This window comes from Arachis ipaensis, chromosome B3 (genome assembly GCF_059453495.1).
Source record: "Arachis ipaensis isolate K30076 ecotype BB chromosome B3, ASM5945349v1, whole genome shotgun sequence".
Classification (NCBI taxonomy): domain Eukaryota; kingdom Viridiplantae; phylum Streptophyta; class Magnoliopsida; order Fabales; family Fabaceae; genus Arachis; species Arachis ipaensis.
In genome coordinates, this window is record NC_142438.1 from 34,352,239 (window position 1) to 34,373,695 (window position 21,457).

The 21,457-nt window shown below is 35.3% G+C and overlaps 1 protein-coding gene and 1 non-coding gene across 2 annotated transcripts; both read left to right on the forward strand.

Moving 5' to 3' along the window:
- The first annotated feature begins 3,784 nt into the window (after positions 1–3,784).
- Positions 3,785–4,680, forward strand: LOC107634352 (profilin-like). Its single transcript, XM_016337874.3, has 2 exons — positions 3,785–4,134; positions 4,223–4,680. Exons 1-2 carry the CDS (start codon positions 4,006–4,008, stop codon positions 4,493–4,495), a joined length of 402 nt encoding a protein of 133 aa, XP_016193360.1. The 5' UTR covers positions 3,785–4,005; the 3' UTR covers positions 4,496–4,680.
- Positions 4,681–21,349: 16,669 nt separating this feature from the next.
- On the forward strand, positions 21,350–21,457 carry LOC148570272 (small nucleolar RNA R71). The gene has a single exon (XR_015880322.1). It is a non-coding gene; the product is annotated as a small nucleolar RNA R71 (small nucleolar RNA).

Below are 21,457 nucleotides of genomic sequence, written 5' to 3' on the forward strand. Positions count from 1 at the left end.
GATATGTATCTCTTTTCTCCTTTTCTCGCAGTTTCAATTTCTTAAGTGGACCTTCCCCTGAATAATGAAAATTTAAATATGATATTTAAATTAAAACTAAACCGGGTTTTAGTAACGTTGAAATTTGTTGAACGATCGATTCTCTTATTTTTTTTTGTGCTAACCTCCTCGGCTAAATGTTCTCCTTTTCTTGAATTTGGAACTTGGAAGCCTCTTTTGGAGAAAAGTAGCTTGCAGATGAGGTTTGGCACAAATTGTAGATTTGTTGGGTCTCCATGAAGCTGCACCTGAGTTCAAAACATGGGTTGTAGTGGAATATACGAACCCATTTATTTTTATCTTTTGAATGTAAAAGAACTAATCGTGCACATTGCATTTGAGATTTAATTTGGTACTGAGAGTAGAAGGATGTGTTCCAGGATCAAATCTAAATTCAGGATGCATGAAAAAATTAACTCGAATACTTGAAGGTTGAAACTCCGCGTCAAGAAAAAATCTCAAAAGACCCGATCCTTATATGTATTTAATCTATATTTTTAATATTATATATATATATATATATATATATATATATATATATATATATATATATATGATTTTAATTATTTAAAATTTTATATTTATTTTTTATATATAATTTTGATGTAGGATATAAATAAAAAATTTATAATTTATTGATAGATAAACAATATATAAAATTATTTTTAAATATTTTTTAAAATATATAAGTTATAATTTATTGATATAAAATTATAAATTATGTTCTTATTATTTGAGCCAACTCGTGAGTTTGAGCCAGCTCGTGAGCTTTCGGAGAGCCGAGTTTGAGTTTAAGAAATAGGTTCGATTGTTAATGAATCGAGCCGTGAGCCAAGCTCAATTTTTGTGAGCGGAGCTTGAGCTTATTCCAGCTCGACTCAGCTTGGTTCACTTCCAGCCCTAGGCAAGGAGAATTGAAGTTTGTGTCTAAGATTAAAGGTTTTTTGGGCGCCATTAAATTAATTAAAGAGTAAAGTATCGTTTTTGTCCCCAACGTTTGGGGTGAGTCCTATTTGTGTCCCTAACGTTTAAATCGTCCTATTTGTATCCCTAACGTTTATAAAAGTGATTCAATGTTATCCTACTATCAATTATACTAACAAATCATATTATATTTTCAATTATTCTCACTTGAATGTATTCATTCTCAATTAGGTCTCATTTGGATGTGTTCGATTTTAATATTATACCCACTATTTGTGTTTAGATTCAATTATGTCCCTAGAAAAGTGAATTATGTAAATGTTGTAGGAATTAGTTTCAACATTTGATGAGCTATTTTTCGGAGTGGATCATCAATTCTATCCCAGACATTTGTATTCTAACTTCAAGAAGAGATTTTTAAAATTCAAACTAAAGCGTTCATGATGTGTAATTGACGGCAGGATAACATTGAATCACTTTTACAAACGTTAGGGATACAAATAAGACGATTTAAACGTTAGAGATACAAATAGGATTTACCCCAAACGTTGGGGACAAAAACGATACTTTACTCTTAATTAAAAAAAGATTTTTTTATTTTTTAATATATTTATTAAATTTTTAGTATTAAAAAATTAAAATAATATTTTTTTGAAAAGTTATAATTTATATTTTTTATTTTTTTAAAAAATATTTTTTATATAATAAATAAATAAGTATTTTTATATTATTATGTCTAAATATAATGGATAAATAAAAAAATATTTTTATACGAGATATCCAAACATAAAATTATTTTTACTTTTTTATAAAATTTAAAAAAAATTAACTCAAAAAAAATATTTTTTAAAAAACGCACTCAAACATCTCCAATAAACATTTATTCAACAAGTTTGATTTATGAAACTGAGTTAAACCCCAAAATGATCCCTGAGATTGACGTTATGCACTAAAATCGTCTCTGAGATTCCAATTGTACTAATTACGCCCCTGAGATTGACAAAAGTGCACCATATTAGTTCCTGACCCATTTTCCATTAACGACGTGATGGCATATCTTGATGACGTGAACTGTAAGTGACACGTGTCACTCTATAATTTGACCACGTGTAATGATATGATGATGTGGTGACCTGTGACACGTGATATGCTGATGTGGATGGTTGTACCACGTGTTACAATGTTATTTGGCCACGTGTCCGTTTGTGTCATGTGTTACAACAATATTCATCCACGTGTCATCCATTATGTCATCATTGTACATGCACCAAATTAGTCCCTCACTTTGCATTAAGTGATTCATTTTATTCCCTGAAATTGAATGCCGTGCATCAAACTAGTCCTTTCACCAGTTTTTTCTCCTTTTTTCTATAAATTCAAAATTCTCAATATTTTTTAATACATTAATTTCAAATTCTATTTTTTCACATGTTAATCAAATAAAAGTGCTTTTATAAAATATTTTTTCTCTAGCGAATACCTAACCGCCGACTTGAAGTTGACGTGAAGCCGTAAAGGCATTTAAAGCACCTTTACTACCATCTCCGACCTCTTTTAGTGCTTTTATAAAATATTTTTTCTCTTGCGGATACCCCTAACCGCTGTTTTGGAGTTAACGTGAAGGCATTTCAAACTTCCCTCATTACCATCTTCGACCTCTTTCGTCTAGACTATAGAGGTCAGAGATGATAGTGAGGGTGTTTGAAGTGCCTTCAATCTAGCTCATTTGCACATAACAAAAACGTGTATTTCATAACAAAGAAAGATGTTTATTTTAATTATTGATTTCTTATTAAAAATACATGTTTTTTTATGGAAAAAAATGTGTCTAATCAATCGTATAATTATTTTTTTATAATAACATACTTATATATTACAAAATTTACCAATGTTAAATTATTAAAAAATTATATAATTAAAACTAAAATCTTAAAACATTTTATGAAAGCACTTGTATTTAAACGATATATGAAAAAATAGAAATGAAATTAGTGTATCCAAGATATTAAAAATTTTAAATTTAAAAAAAATGAGAAAAAAATGGTGAAGGGACTAGTTTGGTGCACGACATTCAATTTCAGGAACTAAAATGAATCACTTAATGCAAAGTGAGGGACTAATTTGGTGCATCTACAATGATGACATAATGGACGACACGTGTACGAATACTGTTGCAACACGTGACACAAACAGACACGTGGCCAAATAACAATGTGACACGTTTGCATAACCATCCACATCAGCATGCCACGTGTCACTGGTCACCACATCATCATATCATTACACGTGGTTAAATCATGGAGTGACACGTATCACTTACAGTCCACGTCATCAAGCCATGTCATCACGTTGTTAATAGAAAATGAGTCAAGGACTAATATGGTGCACTTTCTCAATCTCAAGGAATATAATTGCTGCAATTGAAATCTCAAAAACGATTTTAGTGCACGACGCTAATCTTAAGGATCATTTTGATATTTAACTCATGGAAACTATAACCAAACAAAAGTTATTTTAAAAAAGATTACAAGTGTAATGTAGTGGCCTATATATATGACCAATTCTCAACTAGAAATAAGGGATATATCTACCACTGAATAAAGAATATTATTTGAGATAATGCTATAGAATCCTTTTAGTTTATTGTATGCGAATATTAATATCCACTAAATAGTGCAATGGATGTGTCGATGATTCATATTAACGAATTAATTTTGATATCATATATTTTGACTTTTGGTGTGGAAGTGAATGGTACTGGTGATAAAGGTAAACGTAAGAAGCGATGGAAAAGTAATTGTGTGTGTCTGATTTAATTAAGGATCTGGAATGGAACGTATTTCGGGAGAGAATGGGTCCTAAAATGAAGGAGAGCCTTAACTGAGTCTCATCCTTTTTTATTTAACAAGTAATTTCATTGCATTATTCAAAAGCTCACATCGCACACATTCATTCATTCGTTCATTCACTGATTCATTCATTCATTCACATATCCAACACCCAAAAGTAGTTATCAAAACCGCAACCATAGAGTCCCAGAGGATGTCTTGGCAAACCTACGTGGACGAGCACTTGATGTGCGATATTGATGGCTCAGGCCAGCACCTCACCGCAGCCGCCATCATCGGCCATGACGGTTCTGTCTGGGCCCAGAGCGCAAACTTCCCTCAGGTAGCAAGGTCCACACTCATATGAATATATAACTAACTTTGAATAAATAATATCCATAATAAGTGATTATATGAATAATGCATGGCAGGCAAAGAGTCAAGAGATAGCCGACATAATGAAGGATTTCGAAGAACCAGGGCATCTGGCGCCAACAGGGTTGCACATTGCTGGAACCAAATACATGGTGATCCAGGGTGAGCCAGGTGCTGTGATTCGCGGCAAGAAAGGATCTGGAGGGATCACCATTAAGAAAACCGGTCAAGCTCTTGTTTTTGGAATCTATGAGGAGCCTGTAACTCCTGGTCAGTGCAACATGGTCGTTGAGAGGTTGGGCGATTACCTCTCTGATCAGGGTCTCTAGAAGACCTCCCTCCTACTATAATTACTATTGTTTCATCATTTCTTTCTTTGCTGCTACATTTTTCCCTTTTTTTTTCTTATCAACCCTAAATTAAATTGGGAGTTGTTACGTTACACAGTACAATAATATGTCATAATTAAATTAAACATTTTTGCATATTTTAATTAACACGTATAAGTTGCTGCTTCTACCACCTTCTCATGATCTATTAAAATGGACAACGATGTTCCCACATTTTTCAGAAGTGGAACATGTGCCTATCTATGATGGTCCATCGTGATGTGATGATTTCTTCCTTTTCGAGTTTGGGATTTCAATCCAAGTAAAGTCGTTAAGTCAGATCTTGTACGGTATGAGGCTGGCAAATAAATTACGCTTTCCACAGAAATGAAATGAAAATGCAGAAACAATTGATTCTTTATTCAAGTTATTGTGTTGATTTGACAATTTGAGAGCGACGCAATTAACCTCCAGCTTCAATTTTGTGCTGATGATTAGATAGCATTTGAATCAACGTATAAACAATATATGCTTCAACAAATAATTAGCGATGATGTCCCAAAAAAAAGGGAATAAAAACGAAAATGAGGAAACGGGAGAAGATACTAAATGCTAACGACTAAATAATAATTTCAATCCATAAAAAATTGAGGAACTCATAAATTTATCAACGAAAAAATAAAACTGACGTTGTACTTTTAAATAATAAATTTTGATTCTTGACTTAACCCAAATTTTTAACTATAATCTAACTCTACCTCACCCTTAATTTTCAATTATTCGCCATCCCTCACTTAATCCAACAACTTCTCTTCTTCCCCTTCCACCATCACACCAACTTTCTCCACATTCTCCAACCTCTTCAAATTTGATTATTATTGCGTCTGAAAAAATAGATTTCTTAGTTTGCAATTTGTCGTCCTATTTCTTTCTTCTCTATTTGGACAGGCCCAACAGCACAAACACAAATTCATACAATAAAATTCTGATTTTTAATCTTAGAAATCAAAATCTAACATGTCCTGCTATGGGCGATGAAGCAACATCTTAGACAGATTCTTTTTCAATACAAAAAATACGCGATTGGCGCGAGTTTTATCATTGGATTTAGTGTCGGACATTTCCTGCAAATTTACTATTAACTTTTTTGACGAATATAGCATTAAATTCGTTATCTAAAAAATATTACCATTGAATTTATAAATCGAATTCCGCTAGGGAAATAATAAGAAATCTTGACAATACGTACAAGGACTAATTATTTAGCCCAATAAGAATAAATAATAAAAATCACTCCACAGATTATCCTAAATTTAAAAACTCTCATTCATTATTTCACATCAAATTTCAAATTTTAAATCTCTCAATTTTAAATTTCAAATGTTCAAAAAATCCAATTAATTATTTCAAAAAAATAACCATCTAAAATCCTAATTTACCAAAACATTTCACTCCAATACCCTCTTCTTTTTCAACTGGTAGCCACCCCCACATTTATCAATAATCATCCCAATTCACCTTCGCTGCTTGGCTTGCCACACGCCAATCACTCTTAGTAAAAATAACCATCAACTTAAGAATAAAAATAATCATCCGCATACCTATTGAATTGAACATCCAAAATATTTTAATTATATATAACTAAACTCAATTCAGTCAAAATAATCATCTACATAAAAATTAAAATAAACATCCGCATACCTACTAAAATGACCATCCTAAATTGACCATTAAAATAGAAGAAGAAGGAGATGAATAAACAGAAGAAGCAACTATGATCATCCAACAATTTAATTTTTATTAAAAAATATATATAATTTGACACGAGTCTTATGATTTGTTGTAACCATAAAATAAAAAAATAGAAAAAAAAAAGAAAAAAAAAGCTTGAATAGATGAGGAGAAGACAACGGCAGAACCAGTGCAGAGGTGAGCGGCACGTCCGGTTGTGATGAAGACGCTGGCGTCAACCATGCCGCCGACGCCGAGGGCGACGAGGTCGTACCAGCGGAGAGTGCGACGCATGTGAAGGCCGAATTGGACACGGAGGCAGGTCATCTCGTCGTAGGAGGTAGAGACTGAGACGGCACGGGTTACAAAGCGAGAAGGAGTGTGAGAGAGACTTTGGGAGGGAGAAACCGCCGGCGCAGAGGAGGGGTTATATGACTGGCGCGATGCAGGAACGACGCAAACTGTGCGACGGTGCTGCTGGGTGTTCGTGGTACGCACGTCGGCGTCAGCCGAAGCTATGGGCTACGGCGGCTGGTATCTGTGGCGGCGGGACACCGATGAGTGAAAGACGATGGAGAGGGAGATAGAGAGGGAGAGGGAAACTGGTTGGAGGTGTTTGGAATCCTTATTTGTTTTGTATTTAAAATTGAAAATAATTTTGTAATTAATTAATTTAATTATCATTTAATGTTAATTTCAAAAATACTCCCATTGTACACATTTTACACTAATTACATTGGCTCCTCATACTTTCTCTTATAAATCTGCTTCTAAATTCGACAGTAACAAATGGTGCAAAGATATATTAATTGGACATGCATTGTATCGTCGAATTTTTTAACATAAATGCATTTTAATGAAACACATTGTTTTGGTAACAACCAACTTGTTGCTATCAAATTTATAGCCAATTCTATGAAAAATCTGACGATAATTGACAAATATTTTTGTAATGTTTAGACATATGAGAACCCTTTTAGGATATCTTCTCGGTCACTATGTCAAGTCTAACATGCCAATGTCGGCATACGAGAGGAGTTCTATAGCAAACACCCGGGTGAACTGGATGGAAACACCGGAGGCGTGGATCTTACGAGCTAAAGAAGGACGAAGTGAATGTGGAGATTGAGGATTGGGGAAATGGATCCTCTTATTTTTTTAACAATTGAGGGAGTAAAGTGTGATCTCCTACTTTTAATTTTATAAGTAGGATAAAAAATAAATATGAAAGAGAGAACAATGAAAGGTTAGAAATCACACTTTACACTCTAAATTTTTTTTAACAAATGAGAGGATCCATTCCTGCTACACTCACTTTCTCTGGCCATTGTTCCATTCCAAAATATTCAAAATCAAATACACATAGGAATTAAAAAAAAAAAACACAATACACTTAGTCTTTGCTTTTGTATATTAATTCAACTCCTACTCATCTCACCACTTATCTACAGCATCTTCCAATTTTTGGAAATGGATCTTCTCAATTGTTTAAAAAAATTAAAAGTGTAAAATGTGATCTCTAAAAAAAAAATTTGTAATATCAAGTGGGTTGGTGGTGAAAGGTTGGAGTTTAGTGACGTGGCAGAATTAGATTATAGTTAAAAATTTGGTTAGATTAAATTAGATTAGGAGGGAATTTCAAAAATTTAAATAAATTTTTAGTATTTGAGTAGTTTTATTAACTACAATTCATCTTTTAAGGGTATAATATCAGTTTTATTTTATTAAAAATAAATTTGTCAATGTCTGAATTTTTATAATAAAAAAAAGTTATTTACTCAAGAATATGCCAAATTTACAAATAGAATGGGCATGCAATGATAATAATATGTATAGGTCATATCTGCAAATTTTGCTAACAATAATTTGTAGAATGATCCCAAACAAATAAAAGAATGCACTTTCACTAATAATAAGTTTTTTTCATCATAACTATTGGCTTTGGCTTAGTGGGATATATTATTTGAAGCTTGGTGCTCTATTAAAGTTTATCTTCCTTAAATGGTTGGTAGAAATATGTGCATCGGACAAAAAAAGCATTAATAAAACAAGGGTAAAATATAATTTTTATTTTTAAAATTTGACAAAAATTTTAAAAATATTTTTAAGTTTTATTTTGTTTTAATTTTGTCCTAAAAATTTTCGATTTGCATTAAATATATTCTTGACGGTTAATTTTTCAAAAAATTTAAGACCAATTCAACAACAATTTCATAGGAACAACCTTTAATACTAGCAAATCAAACATAACTTTCATGCATTATTATTAAATTGGTCTTAAATTTTTTTAAAATTTAATCGTCGAGAATATATTTGATACAAATCGAAAATTTTTGGGACAAAATCCAAACAAAATAAAATTTAAGGATATTTTTAAAATTTTGCCAAACTTTAGAGATAAAAAATATACTTTACTCATAAAACAACTTTTCAATAGGAACATTGACGCTGACTTTTCAAAATCAACCAAATAACATAATATTGGATTGAGATATAGTACTAGAGTATAATACATTAATTATACATTGTAACCCTAATTTAATATCTACAAGAGAAATTATAATCTCTTATAAAAATGGTTTAGAAAAATCAGCAGAAATTAAAAAGAAAATTAAAAACCAAAGAAACAATAGAATAATAATAGAAATAGAAGAAAGAAAATGATATGTATTCAGCAAAAATGATGGTGAACCAGAATCACAACTTGATCGGAATAGCTTTGAAGTAGTGACATTGAAATAGATGAAAGGAGACGACGAAGTGGAGCAGATGCAAAGGGACACTAAAATTCTATTAAGGAGATTTTTTAGTAGAGTTCGAAAAAAAGAACGAAAGAAGGATAAGATGAAACACAAAAAGATACAATAAGGGAAAACACGAATGTGATAGAATAAAAGAACACACAAATAAAGCAAAAGAGAATGGACAAAAGAGAAAAAGGAGCAAGAAGAGAATAAAAATTGAAAAATAACCCATATGAGGAATTAGAAGAAAAGACAAAATATTTGGAATCAAAACGAGATGTATTTTGCCTAAACCTAAAGTTTGGATTAAGAAAGAATTTTAAAATGTTAAAATAAAATAAATTTTACACACACAATTTGACATTTCCAAACAATTTGTTTTTAATACAAAAGTTTTGAATTTTCGAAAGAAATATGTTACAAAAAATTTGGATTTTTATGATAAATATTTGTCTATAACGTTAGCCGTCTAAGCATTTTTTGAATCAAGTTTTTAACTAAATCCCAGTGTGCTCTTTTCTTTTGAACATGGGTCTTTTTCTTCCTCCTCCTCCTCCTCCTCCTCCTCCTCCTCCTCCTCCCCTTTCGTTATCATCGTCGTCGTCGTCTTCTTCTTCTTTTATGTGTTTTTTCTTCAACGTCGTTGTTATCGTTGCAGTCACCACCACCGTTGTTGATGTCGCTGCCGCCTCCTCCTCCTTCTTCTTCTTGATGTTGTTATTTATTTCTTCTTTTCTTTTTTTCCTCCTCATCCTCTTTTATTATCATCATCATCTTCTTCTTCTCCAACTAATGAAATACACATAGCACAAAAATTTTGATGTGCAGCACAAAAATTTTGATGTACAGCACAGAAATTACTAGAAGACCACATACCCAGAACATTAACGCACTAACTAGAAAAATATATTCACAGCAAAAAATTATGTTTTATGTGCAAAACTTTATGTGTTATATGCAAAAATTCGTATACTATACCAAAGAAATACGCAAACCTATAAATTTTGGTGTAGAAAAAATAATCATTAGTACTCATAAACTTTACGAACGCTGATAAAAGTACCCATCAAACAAGAAAACTAATGTTGTACCCATAAAAGATAGGTTCCATACGAAAAAGTACTTAAACCCTAATTTTTTGTTGACTTTTTAACAAAATTTCCAAATTAACCATATCCTTTTCTCTTTCCCAAACTTCAACAATAGCAGTGTTTCCAAAATTCCATCCATCAATGGCTACAATTTCAGCACCTTTACTTTTTTCTCCCAAATCTTAACATGGCTGAATCGACAACAACCATTCTCATTGCCTGTCACTGCTCTCTCACTGTCGTCGCCTGATCGTCGTCGTGTCTTGCACTGTGCTTGTTCAACAGCATTGTCTCCTCCTGCTCCATGCTCGTTCATCATCGTTGTGGCCTCCTAATCGATCTTTCTTGTCGTTGCCACCTCCAGCAGAATCATCACCGCCTCCAACAGCGTCTTCATCACTCATCATCACTGCCTCTCACAGCCTTGTCATCGTTGTCGCATCAATCTTTCCTTCTGTCGTGGCCACCTTGCTTTTGTTGCCACCTTTCTGTACTAAGTCTGTTTCTCTAATTAACATTTTGGGATTTAGGATTTGTTTAATTTTTTGGCAATTTAAATTTTGGGTATGGCTTGACTTTGTAAATTGATTGGCAATTTAACCTTTTTTTGTTGTTGTTGTTGATGATAGTGGTGTGGGTGGTGGGAAGGACCTTTCAGATTCTAAGTGCTTTGGGTACTTTTGCATTGAAATTTTTCATTTCCAAAGGAATGGACGATGGTGCTGAAGTTTGGGAAAGAAGAGAGGCCATAGAATTGAGGTTGAAGATGAAGGATGAGTTAATTTAGAAATTTTGTTAAAAAGTCAACAAAAATTATTGTTTGGGTACTTTTGTCATACGAAACCCTTCTTTCATGGGTACGGCGTTAGTTTTCTTGTTTGATGGGTACTTTTGTCAGTGTTCATAAAGTTCATGGGTACTAATGGTTATTTTTGCTTTTGGTGTACGACAAAAATTTTAGTGCATAGCACAGAGATTTTGATATGCAGCACAAAAACTTTTAAATGACTACATACCCATAACATTGACTCATACAACTAACAAAATATATTCGCAACAAAAATTTGTGTGCTATGTGCAAAAATTTGTGTGCTATAGCAAATATTTATGTACTATATACAAAAATTTGTATACTGTATCAATGAAATACGTATAACACATAAATTTTGATGTCCCAGCACAAAAATCTTGGTGCATAACATAGAAATTTTGATGTACTGCATAGAAATTTTTGGAGGATTACATATCTAGAACATTGACTCAACCAACTAACAAAATATATTCGGAATAAAAATTTGTGTGCTATGTGCAAAGATTTGTGTGCTATCGATAAATTTGTATTATGTACAAAATTTTCTGTGCTATGTTTCGAAAATTTATATGCTATATCAATAAGTTTCTGTACTCTACAACAAAAATTTATGTGTTACAGAAAATACGAAAAATGAGAAATAATAATGTATGTACACATTTTTTTCTATTGAACTTTACACCAACTTAGTTGAATTTGGTTACAGAAACACTTGTACATGTAACATTACTCAATATTTATTTTATTTGTTATTTTAAAATCTAATTTTTTACTTGTGAATTTTTGTTTAATAATTTAAATTCATTTCTAGAAATATATATTAGACAAATTTCTGTATAATAAAAATTCAAAAATTGGTTCGTAGTTTTTTACAGGATTAGACAAATTACTTAATTAAACTTAAGAATGAATTGATTCTTAATATTCTAATACGAATTTATATCAAGAGATAGAGAATTCAGAGAAAATAAAATAAAAATTTTTAAAATTAGGGTCAAGAGAGAAATTGAATTTCCAATTACATCATGTATACCTACACTAGTACATCTTATTCCTATTTATAGTACATCTTATTTTTATTTCTGTTGATTCTTTTTATTGCTGTTGTGGTTGGAATTCGCAATTGAAAGTTGATTCTTCTTCTTTGGTCAAATCTATGTGGTCTGGATTCATTGTTAATTCTGAAAATTTTGTTGTTGCAGTCTCAAATTTGACATCCTCATAATTTGATTTTGAATTCTAAAATTGCAGAATTGTATGTGTTAAATTTTTTGCTTCTGAATTTGTTGAATGGTTGTATGTTTGTTTTCTTAATTCCTCATTGTTCTTGTTCGTATTAGTTGGAGCTTCGTTATAATCATTTGCTTTTGAAAGTGTTGAATTTTTATTGTGGTTGAAAATTCTGGAATTGAAACTGTGAATTTGATACGGAAAAATTGATAATAATAATTTCACCGGCAAGTATATCGGGTCGTAGTCAAGTAATAACTCACTTTGAGTGAGGTCAATCCCACGGAGATTGATAGATTAAGCAACTTTAGTTAAGTGGATATTCTAGTTAAGCAAACCATTTAATGAATTTTGCGTGTTGAATAAGCACATAAACTAGAGAAGTAAATTGCATGAAAGTAAAGAGCATGAAATTAAATAACTAAATGTAAAAGCAAGAATGTAAATAATTGGAAAAGTAAATAGCATAAACTTAAATTGCAAGAAAGTAAATGTAGAAGAGTAAATAGCAAGGAAATACAAATTGCAAGAATGTAAATAGGATTTGGGGAATGGGTAAACAAGGAATTAAAGAAATTAAAGTAGGAATTGATAATGGATGAGGTCATTAGGGATTGGAGATGTTAGATTCTTCATGAATCAATGGGTTTCAACCCTTTCTCAATCATGTGAAATAGATCTTTGGCAGATTGTAAATAATTGGGTCCCAATCTCTTGGTGGCTCAATTTCTCTTAACACAATCAATTGCCAATCTCTTGATCTAATTGGTCATGAGAAGAGGTGAAGTGCATTTGCTAATCTTAAGCCACACAACCTTCAAGATTTCAATTCAAAGTGGTTATATGTCATGTACTAACTAAGAATGTATCAATCAAGAAAGCTATGAGAGAATAGTCTCAATCTGAATTTCATAACTCCTTTCTCAAGTTTATTATGAAATTCAAGTAGATCCAATCCCTCTCTCGATAGTAATTGAATCTATGAAGCACAAAGACTCTCTTTTAGACTAACAACACTTGGATTGAAAAGAAGAAAAATAGCATTAATTTATTGGAATAAAACAGAGCTCCTCCCCCTAATGAAATAGGATTTAGTGAATTATAGCTCTCATTACAAAAGAAATTCAAAATTATAAAGCTAGAAAATAAACTAAACACTAACTACAAGCAAAGTATGAAAAGTGATGTGTGTAATCCCAACTAGGGACCCTCCTATGAGGTTCAAGGTACCACCTATTTATACTCATTCTCTAGCTCTTTGGATGGCTTTGAATCATGCTTTCAAAGTGAGGAGTGGGCTTTGTTGGATTTGGACTTGAAGGTATTTTGGGCACTTGGCGTTTGTGAGCAAGAGTTGGCGTTGCTGAAGTGGCGTTGGCGTTACTAACGCTGTGCCTGACATTACTGAGGCTAGCGTTAGCGTTGTTAACGCTTTCACCCTCACGCGTATGCGTCACCCACGCATGTGCGTCATCACTATTTTTGGCGCTTATCACGCGTGCACGTCAGTTATGCGTGTGCGTCATCACTATTTTTGGTACTTGCCATGGGTACGCGTCGCCCATGCGTATGCGTGGCTTTTCTCGCTGGCGTTATTGAGATAGCGTTAGCGTTAACAACGTTCGAAATAATGCTCCCAGACCCACAACTAGTGTTTTTCACCCAACGTTAGCGTTGCCCAGAATCCTTATCACGCGTACGCATCGCCTATACGTACGCGTGACCCTGCAAAGATACCCTTCTCACGCGTATGCGTCGCCCATGCGTACGCGTGGCTTGCAAAATTTTCCAGAATCCTTATCGCAGGCATTATTGGGCATAGCGTTAGCATTAATAACGCTAAGCATGCATGCAGAGCTCATCCTGGCGTTAGAGGCAAGCAACGTTAGCGTTGCTAACACTCTCCCCTGGCGTTTGTGAAGCAACGTTGGTGTTGCTAATGCTAAGGGCTGGTGCTTGTGAAGCAACGTTAGCGTTACTAATGCTATGCTTCTTGTCTTCCCCTGTTTCTTCTCTGCATCACCTGTTATCAACCACAACAATTGCATCAAAGCTTGCCATTCCATGAATAATCACAAGATATTCATTCATTTAAAAGTAGTATCATCTTCTTGTATTATTTTCATGAAATGACCATAATTCAACTAGTACTTGATGCATCAAAGCATGTAAAAATAAATCATTCAATTGCTTGTTTATTGATAAGGAAAATGCATGAAAGCAAACTAAAAGCTACTAAAAATAATAAGTAAAGCCACCAATGATGCATATGCATCAGAATCTATGTATTGCTATTTTTAATTTTTTGTGTAATTGATGATTGAATTTCGACCTTGCTTCTTCTAAATCAATTTTTCGATCTGAAATGTAGTTTCCTGCAATATCTGGTAATACTAGTTGAAAGTCTGGTTGATAACGATGCAGGAATGCTAGCTCGAAGGTTGACCAATCTGCCATTGGATTGCGTTGCTACCAGAACCGAAACGAGGTCATATCGCGGCCGATCAGTCCTCCTGTGACCTCTCAAAAACGGTGAGCCTCCAATACTCTGGTTGCATTCCACCGCTTCCAAGAACAAAGGATCCACCAATAACCATTATGACTGTCGAACAAAGGAACGAGACTGGAATCCGAACCACCGTGGAAAGTGGTGATCGGCACGGGCATGTAGTTCAATGAAAACACCATTTGATACGAATTTGTATTAAGAGATAAAGAATTAGATAGAAATTTAGAAAGAATATAATAGAAATCCCTAGAATTAAGGCCAAGAGAGAAATTGAGTTTCCAATTACATTATGCATACCTATACTAGTACATTTTATTCCTATTTATAGAATAATTCTCTAATTAGACTATAAGCCCAATACTAATCCTAACATTTTTTTTGAACGAAGAGCTCAACAACGAGTGGAGCAAGAAGAGTAGCAAAATAAAATCAAGCTAAGAAAATAAATAGAACAAAAAGAAAATGTAGATATCCCTTTGTCATCTCCGGCATTGCCATCAACAACAGAAGGGGTCTGCACCTAACCACTCCTTGTAGTTCAGAAAAGACAAGTTGATAATATCCTCAACCCCTTTCCCGTTGTTCTGAAATATCCTCCGGTTCCGTTCCAATCATATGTTCCAAATGATCGCACAGAAGCACACCATCCACCTCTTACACTCTTGCTTTGTTTTTGAGTTCTCAGTCCAACTTTGGAAGTGTTCCTTCACTGTACCTGGACAAGCCCATTGCATTCTAACATATGACAACCAAGCACACCAAACCTGCCAAGAAAAGCTACAACCAAGAAATATATGGTGACCATATTCAACACCATTGTTACATAACACACATAAATTATCTTCTTGGTGAATGACCCCAAGCCGACTCAGCCTCTCCTTCGTATTGACTCTGCCAATCAGGGCAAACCAGACAAATAACTCTACCCTGGGAGGGACCAGGCCTTTCCAAATAGTCCTTGTGAAACTGTAGCTTGATATATCCGCCGGGACCATTTCCACCTGCAACACCTGCACAAATGAGTTAGTAGAGAAAATTCCTTGTTTATCATACTTCCATACAACTCTATCCTCTCTCCCAGGATCAAGTTTAACCAGCCTCAGAGTGTTGTGAAGCTGGTTCACTAAATCCAACTCCTATTGAAATAATTCTCTCCTCCACTGGAAATTCCATATCCAGGCGAACCCATCCCAAAATCCACAATCCCCTATCATTGACCCTGTTTGGTTTGAAACTAAGAAGAGTGGTATGCGAAATTGCTACTCGGGTTGTGAATTGTTGTTCGAAATTGATTCCCTGGCAATGGCACCAAAAACGGATGCACAGGACCATGGTCTAAACATATCTTCACAACGTCGCATAACTAACCAGCAAGTGCACTGGGTCGTCCAAGTAATACCTTACGTGAGTAAGGGTCGAATCCCACGGAGATTGTCGGTATGAAGCAAGCTATGGTCACCTTGTAAATCTCAGTCAGGTGGATATCAAATGGTTATAGAGTTTTCGAAAATAATATAATAAAATAGGGATAGAAATACTTATGTAATTCATTGGTGAGAATTTCAGATAAGCGAATGGAGATGCTTTCGTTCCTCTGAACCTCTGCTTTCCTGCTATCTTCATCCAATCAGTCTTACTCCTTTCCATGGCTGGCTTTATGTGATACATCACCACTGTCAATGGCTACTTTCGGTCATCTCTCGGGAAAATGATCCAATGCCCTGTCACGGCACGGCTAATCATCTGGAGGCATCACCCTTGTCAATGGCTTCATCTTATCCTCTCAGTGAAAATGGTCAACGCACCCTGTCACGGCACGGCTATTCATCTGTCGGTTCTCGATCATGCTGGAATATGATTTACTATCCTTTTGTGTCTGTCACTAACACCCAGCAATCGCGAGTTTGGAGCTCGTCACAGTCATTCAATCATTGAATCCTACTCGGAATACCACAGACAAGGTTTAGACCTTCCGGATTCTCTTGAATGCCGCCATCATTCTAGCTTACACCACGAAGATTCTGATTAAGAGATCTAAGAGATACTCATTCAGTCGAAGGTAGAACGGAAGTGGTTGTCAAGCACGCGTTCATAGGGAATGATGATGATTGTCACGTTCATCACATTCAGGTTGAAGTGCGAATGAATATCTTAGAAGCGAAATAAGATGAATTGAATAGAAAACTTTGCATTAATCTTTGAGGAACAGTAGAGCTCCACATCTTAATCTATGGAGTGCAGAAACTCTACCGTTGAAAATACATAAGTGAAAGGTCCAGGCATGGCCGAGATGGCCAGCCCCCTAAAACATGATCAATAGTCTCCTAAGATGAACAATAGATTAAAACTGAGACCAAAGATGTCTAATACAATAGTAAAAGATCCTATTTATAATAAACTAGCTACTAGGGTTTACAGAAGTAAGTAATTGATGCATAAATCCACTTCTGGGGCCCACTTGGTGTGTGCTTGGGCTGAGCTTGAGTGTTTCACGTGTAGAGGTCCTTCTTGGAGTTGAACGCCAGCTTTTGTGCCAGTTTGGGCGTTCAACTCTGGTTTTGGCTCCTTTTCTGGCGCTGGACGCCAGATTTGGGCAGAAAGCTGGCGTTGAACACCAGTTTACGTCGTCTATTCTTGGCCAAAGTATGAACTATTATATATTTCTGGAAAGCCCTGGATGTCTACTTTTCAACGAAATTGGAAGCGCACCATTTTGAGTTCTGTAGCTCCAGAAAATTTACTTTGAGTGCAGGGAGGTCAGAATCCAACAGAATCAGCAGTCCTTCTTCAACCTCTGAATCTGATTTTTGCTCAAGTCCCTCAATTTCAGCTAGAAAATACCTGAAATCACAGAAAAACACACAAACTCATAGTAAAGTCCAGAAATGTGAATTTAACATAAAAACTAATGAAAACATCCCTAAAAGTAACTAGATCCTACTAAAAACATACTAAAAATAATGTCAAAAAGCGTATAAATTATCCGCTCATCACAACACCAAACTTAAATTGTTGCTTGTCCCCAAGCAACTGAAAATCAAATAGGATAAAAAGAAGAGAATATACTATAAATTCCAAACTATCAATGAAACATAGCTTCAATCATATGAGCGGGACTTGTAGCTTTTTGCCTCTTGAATAGTTTTGGCATCTCACTTTATCCATTGAGGTTCAGAATGATTGGCATCTATAGGAACTCAGAGTTCAGATAGTGTTATTGATTTTCCTAGTTCAGTATGATGATTCTTGAACACAGCTTCTTTATGAGTCTTGGCCGTGGCCCTAAGCACTTTGTTTTCCAGTATTACCACCGGATACATAAATGCCACAGACACATAATTGGGTGAACCTTTTCAGATTGTGACTCAGCTTTGCTAAAGTCCCCAATTAGAGGTGTCCAGGGTTCTTAAGCACACTCTTTTTTTTTTTTGCTTTGGACCTTGACTTTAACCGCTCAGTCTCAAGTTTTCACTTGACACCTACACGCCACAAGCACATGGTTAGGGACAGCTTGTTTTAGCCGCTTAGACCAGGATTTTATTCCTTTAGGCCCTCCTATCCACTGATACTCAAAGCCTTGGGATCCTTTTTATTTCCCTTGCCTTTTGGTTTTAAGGGTTATTGGCTTTTTGCTCTTGCCTCTTGGTTTTAAGAGCTTTTGGCTTTTTCTGCTTGCTTTTCCTTTTTCTTTCTATAATTTTTTTTTCGCCTATTTTTTTTTCTCCAAGCTTTGTTCTTTGCTGCTTTTTCTTGCTTCAAGAATCATTTTTATGATTTTTCAGATTATCAAATAACATGTCTCCTTGTCATCATTCTTTCAAGAGCCAATATATTTAACATTCTTAAATAACAACTTCAAAAGACATATGCACTGTTCAAGCATACATTCAGAAAACAAGAAGCATTGTCACCACATCAATATAATTAAATTAAGTTCAAGGATAAATTCGAAACTCATGTACTTCTTGTTCTTTTGAATTAAAACATTTTTCATTTAAGAGAGGTGATGGATTCATAGGACATTCATAACTTTAAGACATAGTTACTACTACTAATGATCATGTAATGAAGACACAAACATAGATAAGCACATAACATAGAAAACGAAAAACAGAAGAAATAAGAACAAGGAATGAATCCACCTTAGTGATGGTGGCGTTTCCTTCTTGAGGAACCAATGATGTCCTTGAGCTCTTCTATGTCTCTTCCTTGTCTTTGTTGCTCCTCCCTCATTGCTTTTTGATCTTCTCTTATTTCATGAAGCATGATGGAGTGCTCTTGATGTTCCACCCTTAGTTGTCCCATATTGGAACTCAATTCTCCTAGAGAGGTGTTGATTTGCTCCTAATATTTATGTGGAGGGAAGTGCATCCCCTGAGGTATCTCAGGGATCTCTTGATTTGCAGCCACATGTTCTACCACTGAGTTATAGATCCTTTACATAATTGTTTTACCACACCAAACTTAGAATGTTGCTCGCCCTCGAGCAAAAGAAGAAGGAATAAATGAAGAAGAAGATGTGGAAAAAAAAACTAGGATTATGAGGAAGAAAGGTGGGGATCCTGTGGGGTCCACAGATCCTGAGATGATCCTGTGAGGTCCACAGATCTTGAGGTGTCAAGGCATTTACATCCCTGCACCAATTTAGGCATGTAAAATGCCCTTGCACACAACTCTGGGCGTTCAGCGCCAGGTTGGTGCCCATTTTGGGCGTTCAACGCCCATTTGTTGTCATTTCTGGCGTTGAACGCCAGAACCATGCTTGTTCTGGGCGTTCAGCACCAGGATGCTGCCCATTTTGGGCGTTCAGTGCCAGAACCATGCTCTGTTCTGGCGTTGAACGCCAGGCAGATGCTCCTCCAGGGTGTGATTTTTCTTCTGCTGTTTTTGATTCCGTTTTCAATTTTTATATTTATTTTGTGACTCCTCATGATCATGAACCTATAAAGACATATAACTAAGAAAAATATAGTTAGATAAATAAAAATTGGGTTGCCTCCCAACAAGCGCTTCTTTAATGTCAATAGCTTGACAGTAGGCTCTCATGGAACCTCACAGATGTTCAGAGCATTGTTGAAACTCTCCAACACCAAACTTAGAGTTTGGATATGGGAGTTCAACACCAAACTTAGAGTTTGGTTGTGGCCTCCCAACACCAAACTTAGAGTTTGACTGTTGGGGCTTGGGTTGACTCTGCTTTGAGAGAAGCTTTTCATGCTTCCTCTCCATGGTTGCAGAGGGAGATCCTTGAGTTTTAAACACAAGGGAGTCCTCATTCCATTGAAGGACTAGTTCACCTCTGTCAACATCAATCACAGCTCTTGCTGTGGCCAGGAAAGGTCTTCCTAGGATGATGGATTCATCCTCTTCCTTTCCAGTATCCAAGACTATGAAATCAGCAGGGATGTAAAGGCCTTCAACCTTTACTAACACGTCCTCTACTTATCCATATGCCTGTTTTCTTGAATTGTCTGCCATCTCTAATGAGATTTTAGCAGCTTGCACCCCATAGATTCCCAGTTTCTCTATTACAGAGAGGGGCATGAGGTTTATTCCTGAACCAAGGTCACACAGAGCCTTAAAGATCATGGTGCCTATGGTACAAGGTATTATGAACTTCCCAGGATCCTGTCTCTTCTGAGGCAATGTCAGTTGATCCAGATCACTTAGTTCATTGATGAACAAGGGAGGTTCAACTTCCCAAGTATCAATGCCAAATAATTTGGCATTTAGCTTCATGATTGCACCAAGAAACTTGGCAGTTTGCTCTTCAGTAACATCCTCATTCTCTTCAGAAGAGAAATACTCATCAGAGCTCATGAAGGGCATAAGGAGGTTCAATGGAATCTCTATGGTCTCTAGATGAGTCTCAGATTCCTTTGGTTCCTCAGAGGGAAGCTCCTTATTGGTCACTGGACGTCCCAGGAGGTCTTCCTCCTTGGGATTCACGTCCTCCTCTCCCTCATTGGGTTCGGCCATTTTGCTTATGTCAATGGCCTTGCACTCTCTTTTTGGATTCTCTTCTGTATTGCTTGGGAGAGTACTAGGAGGGATTTTAGTGATCCTCTTACTCAGCTGGCCCACTTGTGCTTCCAAATTTCTAATGGAGGACCTTGTTTCATTCATGAAACTCACAGTGGCCTTGGACAGATCAGAGACTAAGTTTGCCAAATTAGAAGTATTTTGTTCAGAGTTCTCTGTCTGTTGCTGAGTGGATGATGGAAAAGGTTTATTATTGTTAAACCTGTTTCTTCCACCATTATTAAAGCCTTGTTGAGGCTTTTGATCCTTCCATGAGAAATTTGGATGATTTCTCCATGATGAGTTATAGGTGTTTCCATAAGGTTCACCTAAGTAATTCAGCTCTGCTATTGCAGGGTTCTCAGGATCATAAGCTTCTTCTTCAGGAGAAGCCTCTTGAGTACTGTTGGATGCAGCTTGCATTCCATTCAGACTCTGAGAAATCATATTGACTTGCTGAGTCAATATTTTGTTCTGAGCCAATATGGCATTCAGAGTATCAACCTCAAGAACTCCCTTCTTCATAGGCGTCCCATTATTCACAGGATTCCTCTCAAAAGTATACATGAACTGGTTATTAGCAACCATGTCAATGAGTTCTTGAGCTTCTGCAGGCGTTTTCTTTAGGTGAATGGATCCACCTGCAGAAGTATCCAATGACATCTTTGATAACTCAGATAAACCATCATAGAATATATCCAGGATGGTCCATTCTGAAAGCATGTCAGAAGGACACTTTTTGGTCAGTCCTTTGTATCTCTCCCAAGCTTCATAGAGGGATTCACCTTCTTTCTGTCTGAAGGTTTGAACATCCACTCTAAGCTT